The sequence below is a fragment of the Rhamphochromis longiceps genome, linkage group LG11, assembly GCF_057381845.1.
Source record: "Rhamphochromis longiceps isolate RC_006_pf linkage group LG11, R_longiceps_female_GT1.1, whole genome shotgun sequence".
Classification (NCBI taxonomy): domain Eukaryota; kingdom Metazoa; phylum Chordata; class Actinopteri; order Cichliformes; family Cichlidae; genus Rhamphochromis; species Rhamphochromis longiceps.
Window position 1 is genome coordinate 3,233,639 of NC_140567.1, and position 19,106 is coordinate 3,252,744.

The following is a 19,106-nucleotide window of genomic DNA, read 5'->3' on the forward strand; positions in this document are numbered from 1 at the left end:
ACCATTTTTACAAACCAACAATCGGCCATGTGCGTATGAAAACAAAGGCACTGCGCATGCGCGTTTTACTCCCATTCTATCGCGATATTTCATTTTCCTATCGTTGCCTAACATTATACCGGTATTACCGTGAACGGTATAATATGGCCCAGCCCTAGTCCCCTATATATAATGACATTTTCTTCTGTGGGTGCTTGCCTGTTTATGAGTGCAGTATCCACAGTTTTCCAGGTCCACTTTTAAAAACGTACATAAAAAAATCAGTTAAAAAAACACTGAAACACAACAAATCACCAATTTCCACCATCTTGTTTTAAAGACATTGCTGTGAGGAGGTTATTGCTAACAGTCTTTGGCTCCTGTTGGTTGGAAACAGTGTTACTTTAATTGAAAGGAAGGTTGTGAATAGGAAATGAATTACTGCTGTACCATGTGTGAAAGTAAATAAAAAAATGAAAATGAAATAAAAAATAACGGTGAAACTCTGGACTGATGATGATGATTATATTCGAGATTTCCTGGTTTGTGCTTCAGATATAACCATTTTGCAATGCCCAAGGTAGAACCACCTTTTGACCATCACATTTTTTTTCTCATTGGTGGAAACAGTTCAAATCTTGGTTCACGCACCAGAACAGAAACAACTCTGCTTTGGTAATAATGAGGTAAGCATGTAACTGTTTTTACCTCGATAGCGGAATATTCTTTGAAAATTCTCAAAAAACTGTCTCCAGCCTTGACAGTGGTCGGTTGGAAGGTGTACTGCAGGCACGTGTTTGGTGTGTGTAGTTGGGGGCAGGCCAAGAGTTCACCTCTGTTAGCCGTGGATGCCAAAAACCCTTTACTCATGAAAGTAGCATGAATACAACTACGATTAAGATGGAAACCTGCACGGAGGGTTGTGGGCACATACTGAGTAATCCGCAGATTCACAGGCTCTTAAACTGTACAGAAACAAACATGCCGATATATTATCCAAATGCAAATATCAATACTCTGGTTTCTTAGAGAGAAGCACGCCATGGGCACACCAAAACATCCTGCTCTATTCTCCATTTTTACCAGAGGAATTCTTTACAAAGCCAGCACTTGCTGCAGTGAAGCTCTGTGCCGCCCGTACTCTCTCCCAGTAATCACAAGGTTCGGGGCTGCGGCATTATGCTAACTTCTACTGGCAAAAAAGGGAGGGACCAAGGGGCTGCTTTGATAAGTCGAGCATGGAGAACGTGAATGAGGCAGCGACAGGCGAGGCAAAACACACATTCATTCCCCTCACAATGCCAAGCAGCACTTTTAATTAAACCTTATCCAACACGATGAATAATGCAACAGCTTCCTTGCAATCCTCCGTCTTCTTTCTGTAGCTCACCGTGCTGTGTTCAACCATTTCACCCAGTCACATGCATACATTAGGCAGAGGAATGGTGCAGAAGAAAGGATAAGCTCTTTCAAAATGACAAAATGTTTCATAGTTTTGCCAACAGGGGGAAGAAGTGCAAAGCATAAATACGCAGGAAGGATTCTGGAATGTATAAAGCCTAAAAAGTGTAGCTCTGCTGTTTTGTTGCTTTGTTTAGAACATGTCAGAACTGACAGAGTGGGAACTATGTCTTGCAAAGTTTACACATGTTAGCATTCAAAGGCGCTCACACTCTCAAGTCAAAAGCAGGTATAACTTTATAACCCAGTTCAGCCTCTGGTAGAAGAGCAAAGGGCTCAGTATGAAGCTCACCGAGACAAAGTCCAACATAACATGTTCTCCGTGGGAGAGAGATGGCCTCACCGCATCAGACAAGACTGGCCGCTGAGAAACACATCACCCCCCCCCCCCCTCCTCCTTTTCTTTTAAACTCATGGACACACTCCTAAAGGGATAGAGAGAGGGGTGAGTGGGGGTTGGGAGGGGATTGGGGTGGTGGGTGGGGGTGGTGGGTTGGGAGGGGGCTGTCGGTCAAAGAGAAAGGCAGCAAAAAGGATATTCAGTGCATTGAGGAGTGAAAGGATTGTATGGGAGAGTGAACCCATTACAGGGCAGACTGGCTGGGGCATGGGAAGACATGGAGAGGGCCACGGGGAGGTGCTGGCTTCTATTTAGCCCAGAAAGAATCAGGCAGAGGGAGTCTTTGCCAGGAAAACTCTGGCCTCAGACACTGTACTAAACCCACGCAGACCACAGGGCTGCTTAACAGAAAGCTGCAGTATAGAACATATTTGAATCCATCATGGTAGCAATTAGCATAGTCTATGTGACTATGACTCTATGTGTTAATATATAGTACACTATTTCGCACTTGGCTTCTTTGGTGCCCTGAAACTTTTTTTCCTCATAAATCTCAGAGATATGTTGTAACAACACTGCGACTGACAGGGCAGTTAAGCTGGATGGATTCCTTAAGATGCTCACAGATTATACAGATTGGCTCAACTTTCAAGTTAAGTAGAGGAGACCTGACCCAACAACACAATCTGAGACCTACAGTCCAAACGCTTGTGGAGCAGAGCTTGATTCCACGATAGATACTTTCCCCAACGGACAGAACTGCGTGGGCTCTCATGGAGGTCATGGTAGGCACGCTTGCCCAAATAGGTAATATGGACCACAAACACCCAATGACTGCAACCACCCGTAGCACAGACACACCTATGATTATCTTGTTCTCAAGTCATCACATTCTCAAGATTTTGATAAAACTTACTCTAAGCTCGTGGTCAAGGCCACTGACATTCAAATTCATCCAGGTTTTTAGTAAATACACCTGCAATATCAATTTGAAGCTCCTATAGATTCCCACCTCATTCCCACCTGCTGTGGTGACGATAACTTTAAATCTAATGACTGTCATTTATATTTTTTCACAAAGTCATTTTAGTTTTCTTCAAAACATGGTGTTAGGGTTAGAGTTACTATGTATCTATGATGACTTGGTCCCAAAACAGGGTTAAACCATTTTAGACACACTGAAAATATTACATTCTCTTGAAACATATTCTTTGAACAACCCATTTTATTAGACATTAGTGTCACTACACAGGAATTTATTGGGGTGCAGAGTGCAGAGGCCGATTTCTTAGAACTCTGGGAAATGAAATCAAAACCATCTGCATGACTACACATGACTAAGGCCAAGGAGGAAAACAAAGAATGAGGTTTTGCAATAAAGGTGAGCTGATCCTTTCAGTCTGGCTTGCATGAGGACACATAATGTAGAATCATATCAAAACAGACAGCAATAAATAACATGCTTGTTACATTTAGGTTATTAACGTTAAAGGTTATATTAACAATGTCCATCACAACTATCAGTGTTAATGTTTTGGCTCAGTTGTTGCTGAGCAAGTCTGCAGAGAGCAACAAGTTCCCCATAAACTTGCAGTAAAAAGAGAGCATGAAGGTCATGAAACTGTAAATAAAAAAGAAATTTAAAAATGATGTGGTTTTTTGCATCAAATTAAACCACTCTCACTTCCAATTCTGCTATCTTTAAGCTGCCTTTCCCTGCCCACCTTTGCTGCTGCCCATATGCAAGCTGTTTTGCAACCCACCTCCAACTCAACTCCTCCTATCACCTTGTCTCCCCACCTTATGCTTTTCATATGCATATGCAAGTGGAAGGCTGAGGAGGCCTCGGAATCAAACTTATTGCCAAATATAATACAAATTTCCTGCAGACGGAGATACCAATGTTCTTTCGATTATAGCCTGAAGTGACATCTTGACAAACAGCAGTAGTTAGTCTAAAGTTTCCTAAAGTATCTCAAAATCATTTATGAGGCAAGCTAGTGATTACAATGGAGAGATTTCAAGAAGAAGGAGAGCAGAGCGATGAGGGAGGAATGCGTTCCTTCCTTTTGGAAGGAATGTGTTGCAGCAGCAGAGCCAGCCAGACACAGCGTGCGTTATACCAGCCAGCACCACAGCGCTGCACGGCCACGATAAAGCTCTGCAATGTCAGGCTGCTCCTGGAGCCGATAGTTAGGCGCCCATGCTGGGAGGCGGGTTTGGGTAAGAACATGTTACACTGAAAGGGCAACTCGAGGCCAGCGCTGAATGCCATGGTCCTTTGGAGTCAACAGAGGACGGCAAGTAGCTGATGGAAACGTGCACTGGTTCACATTATTTATTTTGCTTAAAGCTTCTTGAGGTCGACCAGACACGTGGCCTTAATGATTAAAAACATGCCTTTCACAGATCCAAAGTTTAATTTTCATCAACATGTCAGAAAGTGAAGGCTGACCGATCCTGCCAGCAGAATAAGTACACTTATCTCACTGCGGGGGCAGGTCAACTCGATGCAACTTCAAAAGGCTCTTAATAATCATAATATTTCCTTACAGTTTCTCTAAACAGGCCGAATGGCAGGGAAACTTTCCTCCCGCTTCTCCCTTAACACTCCCCCCTTCCATGCGCCGGCATTCATTTCTTGCCGCTCTCTTCCCCTGCAGTGTGGGCTCACGTATACTGGGCCCAGTGTTTCCAAGCCATTTGCTCATATACAGGGCTGCAGTGTGCTGTTAACATGGAGACTCCCCTGCGAGTGTATAATTTGTGAGTCGTGTCCAATTCGAATCAAGTCAGTCTCCTGCTGACTTCCTGCCTCGGTTCAGTGGGAAAAACGCTCCGGTGCTGTCCAGCACTCACAAGACCCTCATACTAGAGCCAGCAACCAGCAAGACACATTGAAGAATGACTCTGCTTTTTTTTTCGACTAAAGCGCCAATTTCTTTGTGCTGAAATGTCATTACATGTGTCCATTTTATACCAAAGTATGCCTAAACTTTTTCAGAGCTCCCCACACATTTTTATTCACGTCAGAGTGGAAAAGAAAAATGAGTCCATCACGGGAAAGTCCCAACTGCAAATTCAGAGTAATAAAACATGTATAGTTATGCTGAATCAGAAATAAAATAAAATAAGCCCTGAGATTTGATTCAAGGCTGTTGAAACATAAACTACAGCAATGAGCAAGTTAGCTTGCTGATGAGGACTGTGGCACAGTTGAAAGCCTTAAGCTACATAAAAATGCTATGAGCTACAGTGCAGTTTGTATGCAATAACCTCAGACCACAGGAGCAAAGTTAACCCTCAGAGGTCTAAGTTATCATAAAGCTCTGAACTATAACTTTATGTTTCAACAAAAAGCACAACCTTTTTGAAAATAATATGAACCGTTTTCGATAAGTGACAGAATGACTATTTTCTTTGTTGCCTGATTGTTTAGTAATACTAAAAAAAGATCCCCAAAAGTAGACATTCCAATAGGATAGGCTTGATGCTTAATGCTAATGCTAAAGTACAGCTGTTGTATCTGTTTGCATAGTTAACTGTCTACGCAGAGTCTGAGGAGAGGGGTTTCAACCTATGCAAATGTGCTCCCGTTGAGTCCTCCAGAAAGCTTGAAGTGGACGACCCTACACATTGGTCCAACGCTGACTTAACACCTGTTTGTACTGAACACTGTGACACTTTCTTTTAGATCTCACAAGGTCACCTGTTCCAAGGAACATCAATTGTGCTACCATAAATGCATCATTCTCACATGCATTTACCTGACATGTGACCTGACGCCCCAACAATAACCACACATATGTAATTTCTGTTTGTATTACATTGTTATCCCGAGTCTTGGCAATCAGGCAACAAAGAAAACAACAACTCGGCAGCTTGCAAAAGGTTTAAATTGAAAAGTTGATATGTTGCAAGGCCAAAGGCAGCGGGACAGGCCAGAAGCCTCACCAGGAAATGGCCCCTCATTTTCCCCCTACATTAAGAAACAGCCTGAAATGTAGAGTGTCCCAGTAATGAAATCCAAGTATTACTATTTTGAAATATATTTTGAGATCCAGGAAACTGCAACTGAACTTTGATTCAGTGATATTTCTGCATGTATCAGCCTTGAATGGAAGCTTTGGCAAACTGATATTAGATGTCTTTATTTCCTTTCTTTTTATGGACTGATTCACACAATCTTTTTACACTCCTTGTACCAAACAAGACATCTGATATATGTTTATAATATTAGCTTATATGAACCCAAGTTGCTGAACTGTGTAAAATTTTGAAGCAATGAAGAAAAACGATACCATAGACTCTTTAAGACAAGGCCAATCAATACTTGGCAAGTGGTTTGTTCAGTATTTCGGAGAGGTTTCCACAGCTCGTCTGTGGTTTTAGTGTCTCAGTGGCTTCTCTTTCTTCATGTAATTCGAGATTGAGGCCCTGAAGCTCTGATCGGGGCTCGGTGAGGCCGACTGTTCCAGGGCTTTCTGTTCTTCTGTGTGAAGTTCCTAAGAACTCTGCCCCCTACTTTTCTACTTTGGCTAACATAGTTCATGTCTGATTATGTGCCTCAACCCTCAAAAGCACAGCGTTCAGTCGAAGCCACTGGACAAAAGCTTTACTGACCACAAAATACTTCCTCTCCAAGCTGCTTTTAAATATTTCCAGTTTTGGGAAATAGATGATGGACAAGTTTTGGAGGAAAAATCACATTTGTGCAAAAAATGTTCTTTGGACAACCAGCATAGACTTGCTCATAATCCTCATGTGTGCATGCATGTGGATATGCATTTCAGTCTGTATGAACAAAGTGATGGCCAAAGTTTGGAATTTGAATTCTGCATGTTCCAGAAGTAAATTAAGGCTATATTTCCCATTTCAAATTGTTAACTGTCATGTGCAATAAATTCTTTTCGTACAATGTACAAAAACACCTGATGAGTGCTCCAAGGTATGGCACCAGCGCAAAGCTAAAAACACAACATGTTTTGGGTCGCTGAGGTTTGTTACTTCAAGCATTTCGTCAAGACATCGAGTGAATTATAAATTCAATAGCAGGCAAACAGAGGCAAATTTAGTTTTAAAGCAATTCTTGATTACAGTATCTGTATACTTGTAAAATCTTGTAGTGAAATATGAAACTGGAAAGAAAATATCTGGCAACTTGATACATAACTTGTGGATTTACGTTTAACCACAAACTTTTATTAAGCAAGCTGAAAGTAGCTCCCTGTTCTGAAAAGTGAAGTCAGTGCTAAACTGCTTTATACCTGCAATCTCTATGACGGCTGCAGGAGGTGACTTCTTCTTGTAAATTATGACTAGTATCATTAGTATCCAAAAATAATGATGAAGCAGTGTATCTTTAGGCCTGTCAAGTTGCAAACCACCAAGAAATTAGCCAGTTACTAAACAAAAGGTGACACCATGACAACCAGCCTCTTTTCTAAACTTAACCAGAAAGCTTCTGAGGCCTAAATCAGACTATAGGCATAAGTCTCGATTCAAACTCGGGACTTGATGGTTGACGGTTGAGTGCTTCAAATAGCTGTCATTAACCCCAGTAACCTCCTTTATAAATATTACACTTTATTTCAAATGGATATGATAATACCCAAATAGCAAAACCAGACCAGATTGCCTGTTTGAAGATGCCAGACCATGTTTAGTGTCAGATCACGTCTGGGTTTAATGCAAAGAGAGTATAAAGATGGTCCTGTTATGAACCTGGAGATGAGGTATGTTTTTGTATTGAAACTGGACCAGAGCTGGTTCTGGCCGGGGAAAGGGCTGTAACTCTGTTACACTCCCTAAATTAAATTTTAGTATGTTTTTGGTGTTATTCTTTGATGAGTGCAATATTTACAGACCCTCACTAGCTTGAAGTTCCACTTTAGGTTTGTAGTGAATGCCATGCACCCAACTGAACTGAAGCCAACAGTCATAAACTCTACAAACCGGAGTCATTCCAAATAAACGAACTGACTAAATTCTGATGACAAAAACTGATTATTTCCACTCAGAAAGTGTGCCACTGTAATCAAAGGTTGTGATGAAAAGACAGAGGCAACTTACAAAAAGTATGCGCATAAAAATTTGTGTAGTTCCTGTTTGTATGAGTCTGAGCTCAGCTCATTATTCCACGGTGTTTCAAATGGCAGACTGACAAAGTTAAATTCATTAGCATGCTTTATTTGACTCTAATTCGCTCAGCTGAGACGAGCAGCTCCAGATCTGCTGCTGTAGAAGAGCTGTTGGCTTCACCACATAAGAAGGAATTGCTTTTTCTTTTCTTTTTGGAGAGGCAAAAAAGGAAGGAGGTACATGTGCAACGCTCATTAGGAGAAGCCATATGGTCGGGGGAAGAGGAGGAGACGGGGAAAAAAACTGAGACATGGAAAGATGCACCTTTTTTTGCTGAAATGAAAAGGGTACTTCTTTGGTGCCTCTGCAAAACATTCATTAAACTTCTGTCCTATTATTTTGACATATCAGGTTCTCATTTGTTGTTGAAAAAAGAAAGGTGAATATGTGCTAAAATGCAGTTTTTGAATCTAAAAAGCGATTGGATATGATCAAAGAGTGTAATTACACCAGCAGAACATACATTAATACACATTATTAAATTCATTTAGTAATGTTTGTTTACAGAGACGTAATAGGTGCAAAAATCGATGCAAAATATATATGTACAGTGTACGGTATTAGTATTATGTCCCTATTGGCTAATGATTGATATCATCATGATACATTTCTGCGATAATGGTGGCATGTGATGGCGCCGTTTTTCTCTCTCTACCTAAATAGCCAGCTCTTTCTCTTTCTCTTTACAATTCTTGAAATGAAGTCAAGTGACATGATATTTGGATGCAAACGACAATGTGACATTTAAAGTCCCTGCATCCCAGTGTCATTTCTAAAATGTTGCCAATAAAAAGGCAGGAGGATATCAAGCATAAAGATAAAAGACATTTTATGAAAGTTTGACCTCATCTGACATCGAAGAAGACGTCAGAAGTAACGTGATATTTAAAATCCCTCATATTTCATTCCACTCATGCCTATATGTTGTCAGTGCAAACAACGGCAGTAAGAGACATGGTTTTGAAGAGCTCCATATCGCACAACACTTCTAAGAACCATAACGTGGACGGAAGCCAAATTTTGGTCAGTTGTTAACATGATCCTACTCTATCCTTCTCTACACCCCTTCATTTTCTGTCAACACTCACCCAATAAATAAAAAAATGAATAAATCAACTCAGCCAAAATGTTGATGTTGAAGCTTCAAAATATGAAGCCCAAGTTTTATAGCTAGTCTGGGTAACTCAATGGACACTATAACATAACAATTCAATTCAACTTTATTTACACAGCGCTAAATCACAACAACAGTCGCCTCAAGGTGCTTTATATTGCACAGTAGACCCTACAATAATACATACAGAGAAAAACCCAACAATCATATGACCCCCTATCAGCAAGCACTTTGGCAACAGTGGGAAGGAAAAACTCCCTTTTAACAGGAAGAAACCTCCCACAGAACCAGGCTCAGGGAGGGGCGGGGCCATCTGCTGCGACTGGTTGGGGTGAGAGAAGGAAGACAGGATGAAGACATGCTGTGGAAGAGCATAACAACAGACTGAACATATGCTCTAGTCTATTATAAAAGGATAACAGTGCCCAACAACCATAGCCACTGCACATCTGTCTTGCACATGAATTGCACAAAAAGGGGAAAGGATATTTAAACCTTTTTCTGTTTCTATTAAAAAACAGAAAAAACTCATCAGACAGGCTGATTACATGTATGCCTTACTGATCAACAACAAACCCACCAAAACCAACTTTTTGAACTTATCGTTAGGGTTAGGTTGACTACAGTCATACTGCTGGGGCACAGAGAACAAGGAGAACTGGTGAAGAAAACAGTGGATCTGATTTTCATGTGCAGTCTACACGAGGCGTCACCTGAATACAGATGCGTACCCCCCTCTGTACATACCCCTGGCTATGAGACGGATCCTCAGAAACCATCTACCAAGGGCAAAACAGAAAAAAGTGCTACATAAATATTCAGTAGCCTCAATTTCTCACGGTGTCATCAAAACCATCTTTGGTTGAAATGTTTGAAGTGATATTTACATGTACACACACCATTGTTTTTACCTCCAGCCGCACAGTGGTAAGATGGCAACATGAAGAAAACACAGGAGCGCCACACTTTGATTTAACTGCACGCAGTTATGATCAATCCTGAGAGACTGAAGAGCCTTGGGGTTAAGGACATGTTACAGGTCATAAAAGCAGAGGGGAGATGGTATTATATGAAATCAACAGCACGGGGAAGTGAGTGCAAACACATTGGAACAAGTAGTGCAGAGCTGCAGAGCCTCCACAATGCTTTTTCCACGAGGAGAGGATGAAATGAAAGCCCACATTACTGGCAGGCATTGAACCTGTATGGTTATAAGAAGCAGTGGGAGACTAAAACTAGGCTGATTTGACTGAAGGCTCTCCATTTCTCAAGGCTATGCCTCTGGTTATCCTTCCTCCCCGCACCTCCTATTTCCCCCCCTCAGGCTCACAGCAGGAATACACTTTAAATCACTTTGTCCTCTACCTAGAAAAACTTGCTGACAGGTCGTTTTGTGGACAGCACAAATCTATTTCTTCCTGCTACAGAGCCAAAAATATTCTCTTTCTGTCCTGTTGACTTTGTACGTTTTGGACAGTGATGGCTTTAGTAGACAGACATCATGGTAGGATCACACCAGGGGACAAATAGTGCTTTTACTTTCAAGTGAAATGTCTGTACATCTATGAAGGTTTCCTGCATTTTTATCCTCTTCCCCAAAAAAGGCACGCGGCACGGTCTCGGAGATGATACCTTAGGCTAGAGCGAGCGTGTGTGTGTATGCAGTGAGATAAATAGCTGGCACCTCTACATTTTGGACACTAAAGTCCGGCTTTGCCTGCAGCTGTTATCTTCAAAGTGACACAGTGATGCTCCAGGGCCAGAGTGTCCTGTCGCCGACCTGTGATGGCTCACCGCACAGACGCAGCGTACAAAGACTGCTGCGTTGTGTGAAGTCTGGCCAGGTGACCGGCAGAAGAGCAGAGAACAGCACTCATCAACACGACTTCAATTGTCCAGCACATCTCAGCGATATGAATGAACCCTTACATGTGGTTATACTGGTTATTCCTTTAGTTCAGCACTGAGCTGTAATGACATTGATTGTCTAGTAGCCACGACTTCTGGTTTTCTGCAGTTTTCCACTGAACCTCCCACAGACACTGCATATCTGAGATACAGGTAGTAGGAACTAAATGCAAGAACTTTTGTTTCTTTTGGTCCGCTTGTCTTCATTTCGGAGGTCTCCCTGTGACGATGACTAAACACCGACACAGAGGTGGAAACATTTCTTTATGACTTATGACTTCCGTGTCTGGGATTCCGCTCTGATCCGAGGTAAATATCATCAGAGTGTGAGGGCGATGCCAACCTCTGTGCACCTACCAGTTGTTGTCACCACCCAGATGAGAATTTATATTGCACCAACCACACAGCTGACTTCTAAAAGGCATAACAGGACTGACTACTCAGACGTCTGTGCGAGTGTCTACAGCGCAGCATAATCAACTGTACTGTGAAAAAACTAAATAAGTGGTATTTTTAGTGCTGTCAACAGGTTAAAAAAATTAATTAATTAATCTCACAATTTTCTGTAATTAATCGCAATTACTTGATCGATAGCCTGGTTGCAATTAGATTTTTTCAACGTTATATTTAGGCTTGTAACTGACATTCATGGAATATAATGAAGCAAATGGAGAATAAACACAAAGAATGTTCAATGCTTAAATTCAGAGAGAATTTGAATAGTTTTCTTCAATCTTTTAGCACAGCTTCTCTCCTGTGAAATACAACTTTTTAAAAAACCTATATACTAATAGGTAAGTATACACTAATATATAATATGTGATAATAATTTGATATTTTAAGCTGGAAGTGCTTCGGTGAAAAGAAAATTCCTTCTTGCACAATGTGCAAAATACTTTATGTTGGTCGACTGTTCTGTCTTGTTATTTTTTTAATACTCAAATGTGCGTTTATCATCTTCCACACTGAGCTGATTGGTTCAGCTGCTCGATACCAGATCAGCTCCCCATTGGCACATGTGCGAAGGTAACTCTACTTGGATAAACTGCCCGAAATGCGTTGCAGAAACATTTCAGGGATTTTGAGTGATTCTGCACTCCAGATGCATTAAATGTGTTAAAATTTTTTAATTTAAAACTACTGATGCTGACAAGTCAGTTAGCCATTTGAAATCATTTGAGAAGCAGATCAGATGCAAGGTAACCTCAGCTTCTGCTATGAACTCGGATGTAGCTTCCGATTTGGAAAAACAGAAAAAATATAAAACCATTTACAATTTTTTGGGACAACGATGACGCCAATACGGCCTTTTAAAGAACTATTATAGTATTATTGTACCTTGATAAAAAGCCACAAGCTAAACGTTTGTTTAGCTTTAACTAAAAGCTCCACATTCAACCTCTTGTAGCACTTTTTTGGTCTCCACCAGTTGGAAAATGCAGCGGTTAAACTCTATTTTCATTTTTTCTCAGTTTGAACAGTAAGGTGCTGCTGCTCAGCTGTAAAACCAAAACAATGAGCTGAAAGACGCTGTGGGTCTCCAAGTATGATCCACCTATTTCGCATTACGTGCAGTTGTCGAGATAATTGTTGAGTAATGAAATGAATCAGCTTTAAATTCGATTAAATCATTCTATCTTAATGTGAAACTGGAACGACGCTACAAACCTCGGCTGATTTGTCTTCACAATAAGACCAACTAAGTTCTTGTTTGGACTGAGGCACCGAGCCGTTGAATTGACCTCTTTCATGTTGCTTTTCGCTCCCTGATTGAATCAATGTTTCATGCTTTGTTATGTATTCTGACTGTGCGCATGCTGCATCCAATTCTTCACATACCCTCGCCTAAAGTGAAGTGTGTTGAAGCTCAGAGACAGGGCAGCTGTCTCCCACTTGTTGGGACTCGGAGTTGAACTGTGTGGTCACCGAGCGGATTGATGGGGGGAGCCGTTGCCTACGCTCGGCTCCAAGTTGCATCAGCTAATCTCATGAATAATGCAGAATCATGAATAAACATAGATGAATGTATTGCAGTACTGTAAAGGAGACCTTTCCCTTATTTCTTCTCTTCTCCACCCCGCCTCCATTTTTCTGCCCTTCTATCACTTTCAGCTTTTCTCCTTTCCCACAAAAACACCATTTCTTTCTTCCCTCCCTGCCAAAATCAAACACTCCCACTATTCCCCCATCCTCTGTCACTCTGTCTCCATCCTTTTCTTTTGCTCCCCGGCCATAGCAGTGACAGACATTGTAGAGCTGTAGCGCTGCTGTGTCTCAGTGCGGGCGAGTCGGGTCCGGCCTTCACTCTCAGCTCAATAGCTGCATGGGTTTCCTCAAAGGCAGCCATCCAGCACAAAGCCTGCCCACTGGGAATAGACCCACAAAAGAGAAAGGGGGCTGCTCGCCTTCTTTGCTCTGCTCCGTCTGAAGCGGCCTGCCTCCACCACCTCCTATAAATAATACAACGCTGCCTCAACAAAAAGAAATCCAGCCTTGCTCCCGCAAGCCACTGCTTCCATCTAGCCTTTATTCGCGCGATCGCGCTGCCCTTCCCCTGTCTCCCTTCTCCTCACCTCTTTTACCTCTGATTTTAGCAGAAAGGCTTTAGGAGCAGGTCCGTACATATTCACGTGCATATTACATTCAAGAATTTACGCTCATTCTTTGAGTACATCTCAGTATGCTGTGTGTGGTATAAGTGCAACATTAAGCAAAACTGAAACCATTATGTAAAATCCATTTAATTGTAGCCAACCTTAAAAAACTAAACAGCTGATGCTGTATATCTGTGTAAACAGAAGTGTTCTCACTCTCTCAGATACACAGTAGGTGTAATTGTAAAGAAAGTCATGCTTGTAAGGCTTCACTTCATATCACATTTAAATTCGCTGGATAAATTTTACTTTTATTCACACCCGTATCCAAACAGTTTTGGGTGCCGACACCCAGCCTTTGGCTTTTAGTATGCTAGCCTAGCCAAGAACAAACAGCCAAAACGCAAAGTGTCCTAATCTACCTTTAGCGCTCTTTAACGGAGCGTCGTTATCTATCTGCAAACAGTTTTGCAAAGCCGGCGCGTCCGTGTGCCATGGAACCTGGAATGGATTTTTTATTCAATTAATCCTTTTGTTATATGCTTTGTGAGTCCCCCAAATGTAAGAATTTTAAAAAATGTTTTTTAACCAGAACCACTGTCATTCATTTACAATCACTAAACTTCAAAGTACTGACATCCTGCACTTTGCTCTCACAAACAGCAGTTTGGAAAGCCCAGAGCAGCACAGTGATACTCACAATCACCATTAAAAAGAATGACAGTAAACACTATCATATTCTATAGTGTGCGGCTGTTTAGTGCTATATTGTAGCGTTATACTGGTGCATGAGTTACATTTGAGGGGAAGCATAAAAAGCCGTGTGCATGTGTTGGTGTAATTTGTCAGCGTATTAATGGGAATGTGTGCACAGGGATTAGGCTGCTATCAGTGCAGCTCTCCCAGCCTGCCAGGCTTTAGGCCTGCTTGGACAAAGAGCCTGATTTCAATGTAAATGCAGCAGCTGAGAGGACACAGCGCTCTCGGTGGGGTGACTTCCACCCTCCACATGTGCACGCGCATGCACACACACAGCGAGAGAGAGAAAGCCATTAGCCCCAGATCAGGGCACACACACACAAAATCCCTAGAATAGTAAATACATCTACTTTGTATCAAACCTTTTTCGATGAAACGTCAAGAAATGAAACACTGGAGAAAGTTGGTGACGACTAGTTGAGGAGCTGCTGCGTCTGCTACATATATGCACCTGTCAGCAATTACAGATCTAATCTGGCCCACAGTGCACTGTTGTGGCCCTGTGTTGCTCCATCATTAGGCCAACTATTATCCCCATGCCTGGCCTCTGCACCTCTTATTACATGCAAATAGCGGCGCTTTATCTGAGCCCTGAAAGAGAACCCCCGTCTCTAAAGAATGGGACACCCTCTTCGCCCACTCAAAGCCATTCCTCCATCTATTACTGGATTCTCTGCTTTAGTGCAGGCGGCACAGATCTCATGGCTTCGGTGTTAAAAGAAAGGCCGTGGTGGTCGGCAGGATGCAGATCAGTGTCAGACAGAGAACTGTGCGAGGGAATAGCTAATGACTTTCATGTTGTTTGACATTTTTGTGTTCTAATAGATAAACTTTTTCCATTACATCACTGTTTGATTTTCTTCTTGTATTTATGAGAAAATCGGCTGATTAGTCTTATAAAAAAACCAAAGATGTACAAATATGATTCGACTCACTAATAGGAGCATGAGTGAAAAATAAATCCCACTGCAACATCAGCTCTTGGTAAAATCAATTATAAGAAATGATCCAACAACATTAGGCCCTTGCATGTGTCACATATACAACGAAGATACATACATATGTATATATATGGACAGATAAATATGCAGAATATATTAACAAAGCATGAACTGAGAGTAAACATCCAGGTTTTAGAAATGGTTTACTACTGTTTAGCTAGTTATCCTCTATAAGGCCACACTGTATGCACAAAAGAATAAACTGAAACCATATTTGATCATATAAAGACATGTAACTCTGATAAAACACGACCATAAGCACTTGTTCCACATGTCTTGTTAGAAAATATTAACTTCATAGCATATCCCCAAAGCAGCGGCGGCCTGTGGGATGCTGTGCATGCCTTACCCAAGCTACTTAGCTAACAGCGCATTCAAGCATTTCAGGTAAGACTACAGATTTTGTGTTTATGAGTGTTGACCTGTGTAGCGTGATTAAATATTATGTGTGATCAGAGGAACAGCAAGTCACAGATATTCAAAAAAATGCCGTAGCTAGCACGACAATCCCAGTAAAGTGTTGCAAACGTCAGTTGTGGTCAGAGAACAAGTGGCCGTGTTTGATTTGAGAACACACTACTCAAATTCACATGCGACACAAACAAGTACTACTTCACATACTACACAAGCAATATAGCGCATGAAAATATCCATATCATTAAAGTTTCACCTTCTGTCTGCATGTTCCATGTTATTCTTTTGAGAGTGTGTTACTTCATGCTGCTTCTGCTGCAGGATACTGTTTGCTAATGAGCGCGTACCTGTCAGGCAGTCGTGTGCAGGATGCTGCCTCAGGTCAGTGTTTGCTGCCAGAGGATGCCTTTCCATGACTGTTCCTTCGTGCACACACCTGTATGCTGTCCCCGCTCTCTGTCTGCAGCTTGACATTTGGTACGGTGAAGATAGAAGACACTGCAGGGGGAAGAGGACGCGAGCGGATTAGAAGTATGTAGGCTGACAGCAAGAACATTTCCAAGTGAGTTGTTGAAGATAGAGATGCTTATTAAAAAGTGAATATTAGAATATTTATTTGCAGCAACAGTTTTCCCTGCTTTAATATTTGTGTCGGGAGGAACTGGATCTTTAAATTGCTTCGTGTGGCAAAGCTCATTTCAGTTTTAAAATGACCATTCCAGTGATAACACAATCAGTTCAGCAAATGACAGAAATATGTTCCACAATTAATGCCACTGGTTAGTTTGAGTCATTTCTATACACTATGAGCTTCAACTTGCAGAGACTCGCAACCTCGCTAACAGAGCTAATGCCTTTTAAAACACACGTCGTCACTGGTCTTTAAGGTTTTAACCCTTTAAGACCTACCATAGAACCAAGTCCGCCAGAGCTTATATTATATTTTTACCTGCTGTGGAGCCATTTTTGGGAGCATTTCAAGTTGCTATACATCAATACAACCATTATAGCCCAGATTTTAATAATATGTATTCATTAAGTGCATAGTAATTACATAAATTGCAAAAAAGTGCAATAAACTACAAAAAAATTGAAAATTGTTTTTGCTTTTTTAACATATATTTCTAGTTAGAGAAATTTAAGAGGCTTATCCCTCAAAACTGTAAATACAAAAAAGTTGCACAAAATAGTTTCCCACCACAGGAAATTTATTTTGAGTGTCTTCATAGTTTTATTTTTGAAATACACCAATTTTTATACACTGCAGGAAAAACGAAAATAAATATTATACTGCAAATTTGCAAAAAAACAGCATATGCATCAAAATAAACTATTTCCAGCAGTGCAATATGAGTCCTAAGCATCCCAGAAACAACACAGAAAGTCATAAAGTCAAAGATAACTTTTAAAAAGACGAGTATATTCCCTGAGGCCCTGATAGTAAAAAAGACTACATTTCCGCGAAAATGACGTCACTTCCGGTTTCGGGCAGGTAATGGTGGAAATGCAAAAGTTCGCGCTGACGTCTATTCCAACGTAGGAAGTGTTATGACCAGCTGATTGGATCGGTAAAGCGTGTTTCTGGAATATTATGTTTTTGTTCCTGCAAGCGCTTTTTATGCAGTTTTTGCAAAGCTTTATGTGGAAGGAAACCGTGACCTAGGACAAGCTGATGGCATAAGATGTAAGTACAACTCCTCCGGTTTCATATGCAAAAAAAATTTTTGCGCTAGCTTACGTGGTTGCAGTGCTACCGGGATTTAAAAATAGTTACGCAAAACAGAGCGTGCCCGCTCCGATCGGCTGTAAAGGGTTAATAAATGTTGTAAAAAAATGACACAATTGTGTGAGTTGCGTTGAATGTGTGAAAGTTTTACTGTTGACTTTGGGATGGAGAAGTATAGACACTGCAGAAAGAAAATAAACCATTCTAAAATACCACAAGAGCCAGTAGCGCACCCATACCAATATCTTTAAATACTGGAAAAATGCTCTACTTCAGCCTGTCTTTGCAGTTGTCAGCGTAGCGTAATCTTCTAAACATCCAAGAACTCTCAAAAATGTTGAATATGTTTACTGATATACACTCTGTCATTTGTTGCGAACAACATAGCTCAACAATAATTGCAAAAACTGTCCTACACCCGGAAGAACCCAGGGTCCACTGCGCCTGCTTAAGGTCTGACAATGGGTCTGGATCCTGGTGCCCAACAGCAGTCAGGGTCCTGCTAGTCTAAGAACTTCTTCAAGTACTTGTATTCTCAGACCAGTCACCCACTGCCAAACCACTCATTCTGGTTGAGGTCGCAGGTAGCATAATCTTTTTCGCCAGACTCCTTCATTCTGTCACGTATGCTCAGTGTAAACTTGCTCTCATCTGTGAACAGAAGGGGCACAAGTCCCAGATCTGGGACCTCTCTGCATTGAATCATACCTGTTATTAATCTCTGTCTCTCTTCCACAGCATGTCTTTATCCTGTCTTCCTTCTCTCACCCCAACCGGTCGTAGCAGATGGCCCCGCCCCTACCTGAGCCTGGTTCTGCCGGAGGTTTCTTCCTGTTAAAAGGGAGTTTTTCCTTCCCACTGTCGCCAAAGTGCTTGCTCATAGGGGCTCATATGATTGTTGGGTTTTTCTCTGTATCTATTATTGTAGGATCTACTGTACAATGTAAAGCGCCTTGAGGCGACTGTTGTTGTGATTTAGCACCATATAAATAAAATTGAATTGAACCTGCCACCCTCATGGAGTCTGTTTCTGACAGTGCACATGAGTAGCCTGTGGGGCTTATTTTGTGGGGCTTTAGCAGGTCATAGGATGCTGGCCTTCTATGGCCCTCTGCAGGTCTGTCTCCTGGTATCTCCGCCACACTCTTGGGACTAGCGTGTTAGACGCAGCACACCCACTTGAGGTGTCATGGATGGATGTGCAGTCCTGGAACAACTGGACGACCTGTGCAACCTGAATTAGGTGCAAGCACGACCTCCTGCTATCAACAGTAACAGGACATGAACGGAATGCAAAGCTGGAGAGAGCAACGGTCTGTGGTCACTAGGGCTGCCACGATTAGTCGACTAGTCACGATTACGTCGACTATCAAAATCGTCGATGACTGATTTAATAGTCGACGCGCCGTTTGAAGCTTTGTAAGATCCCAAAAGACGCAGGAATCAGTAGCAGGATTTAAGAGTGTAATAACGGACTGACACAGAAGATGGCAGCACTGCATGTACAAGGATGCCAGCTGCCGTTAAACCCCGAAGAAGAAGAAGCTGTGTCCCAGAATTCATAGCGCAGCCCAGCTCAGTTTCCAACAATGGCGGCAGCTAGTTAGTTTTAATGTTACTCTTATTATTCTTTCTGGGTCACAAAATAAACGTTTAACATATTTTCAGG

General features: G+C 41.6%; 1 protein-coding gene across 4 annotated transcripts in view; it reads right to left on the reverse strand.

The window, feature by feature from the left end:
• Positions 1 to 19,106, reverse strand: part of cdk14 (cyclin dependent kinase 14) — a 237,020-nt gene that overhangs the window by 35,702 nt on the left and 182,212 nt on the right. For all 4 annotated transcript variants that reach the window (XR_014913714.1, XM_085422048.1, XM_085422049.1 and 1 more), the window contains one exon: positions 16,059 to 16,209. Coding sequence is in view for 3 of the 4 variants with exons in the window: in XM_085422048.1 (XP_085278174.1) it covers positions 16,094 to 16,209 (116 nt within the window). In the remaining variant the exon portion in view is untranslated. The remainder of the gene's footprint in view (positions 1 to 16,058; positions 16,210 to 19,106) is intronic.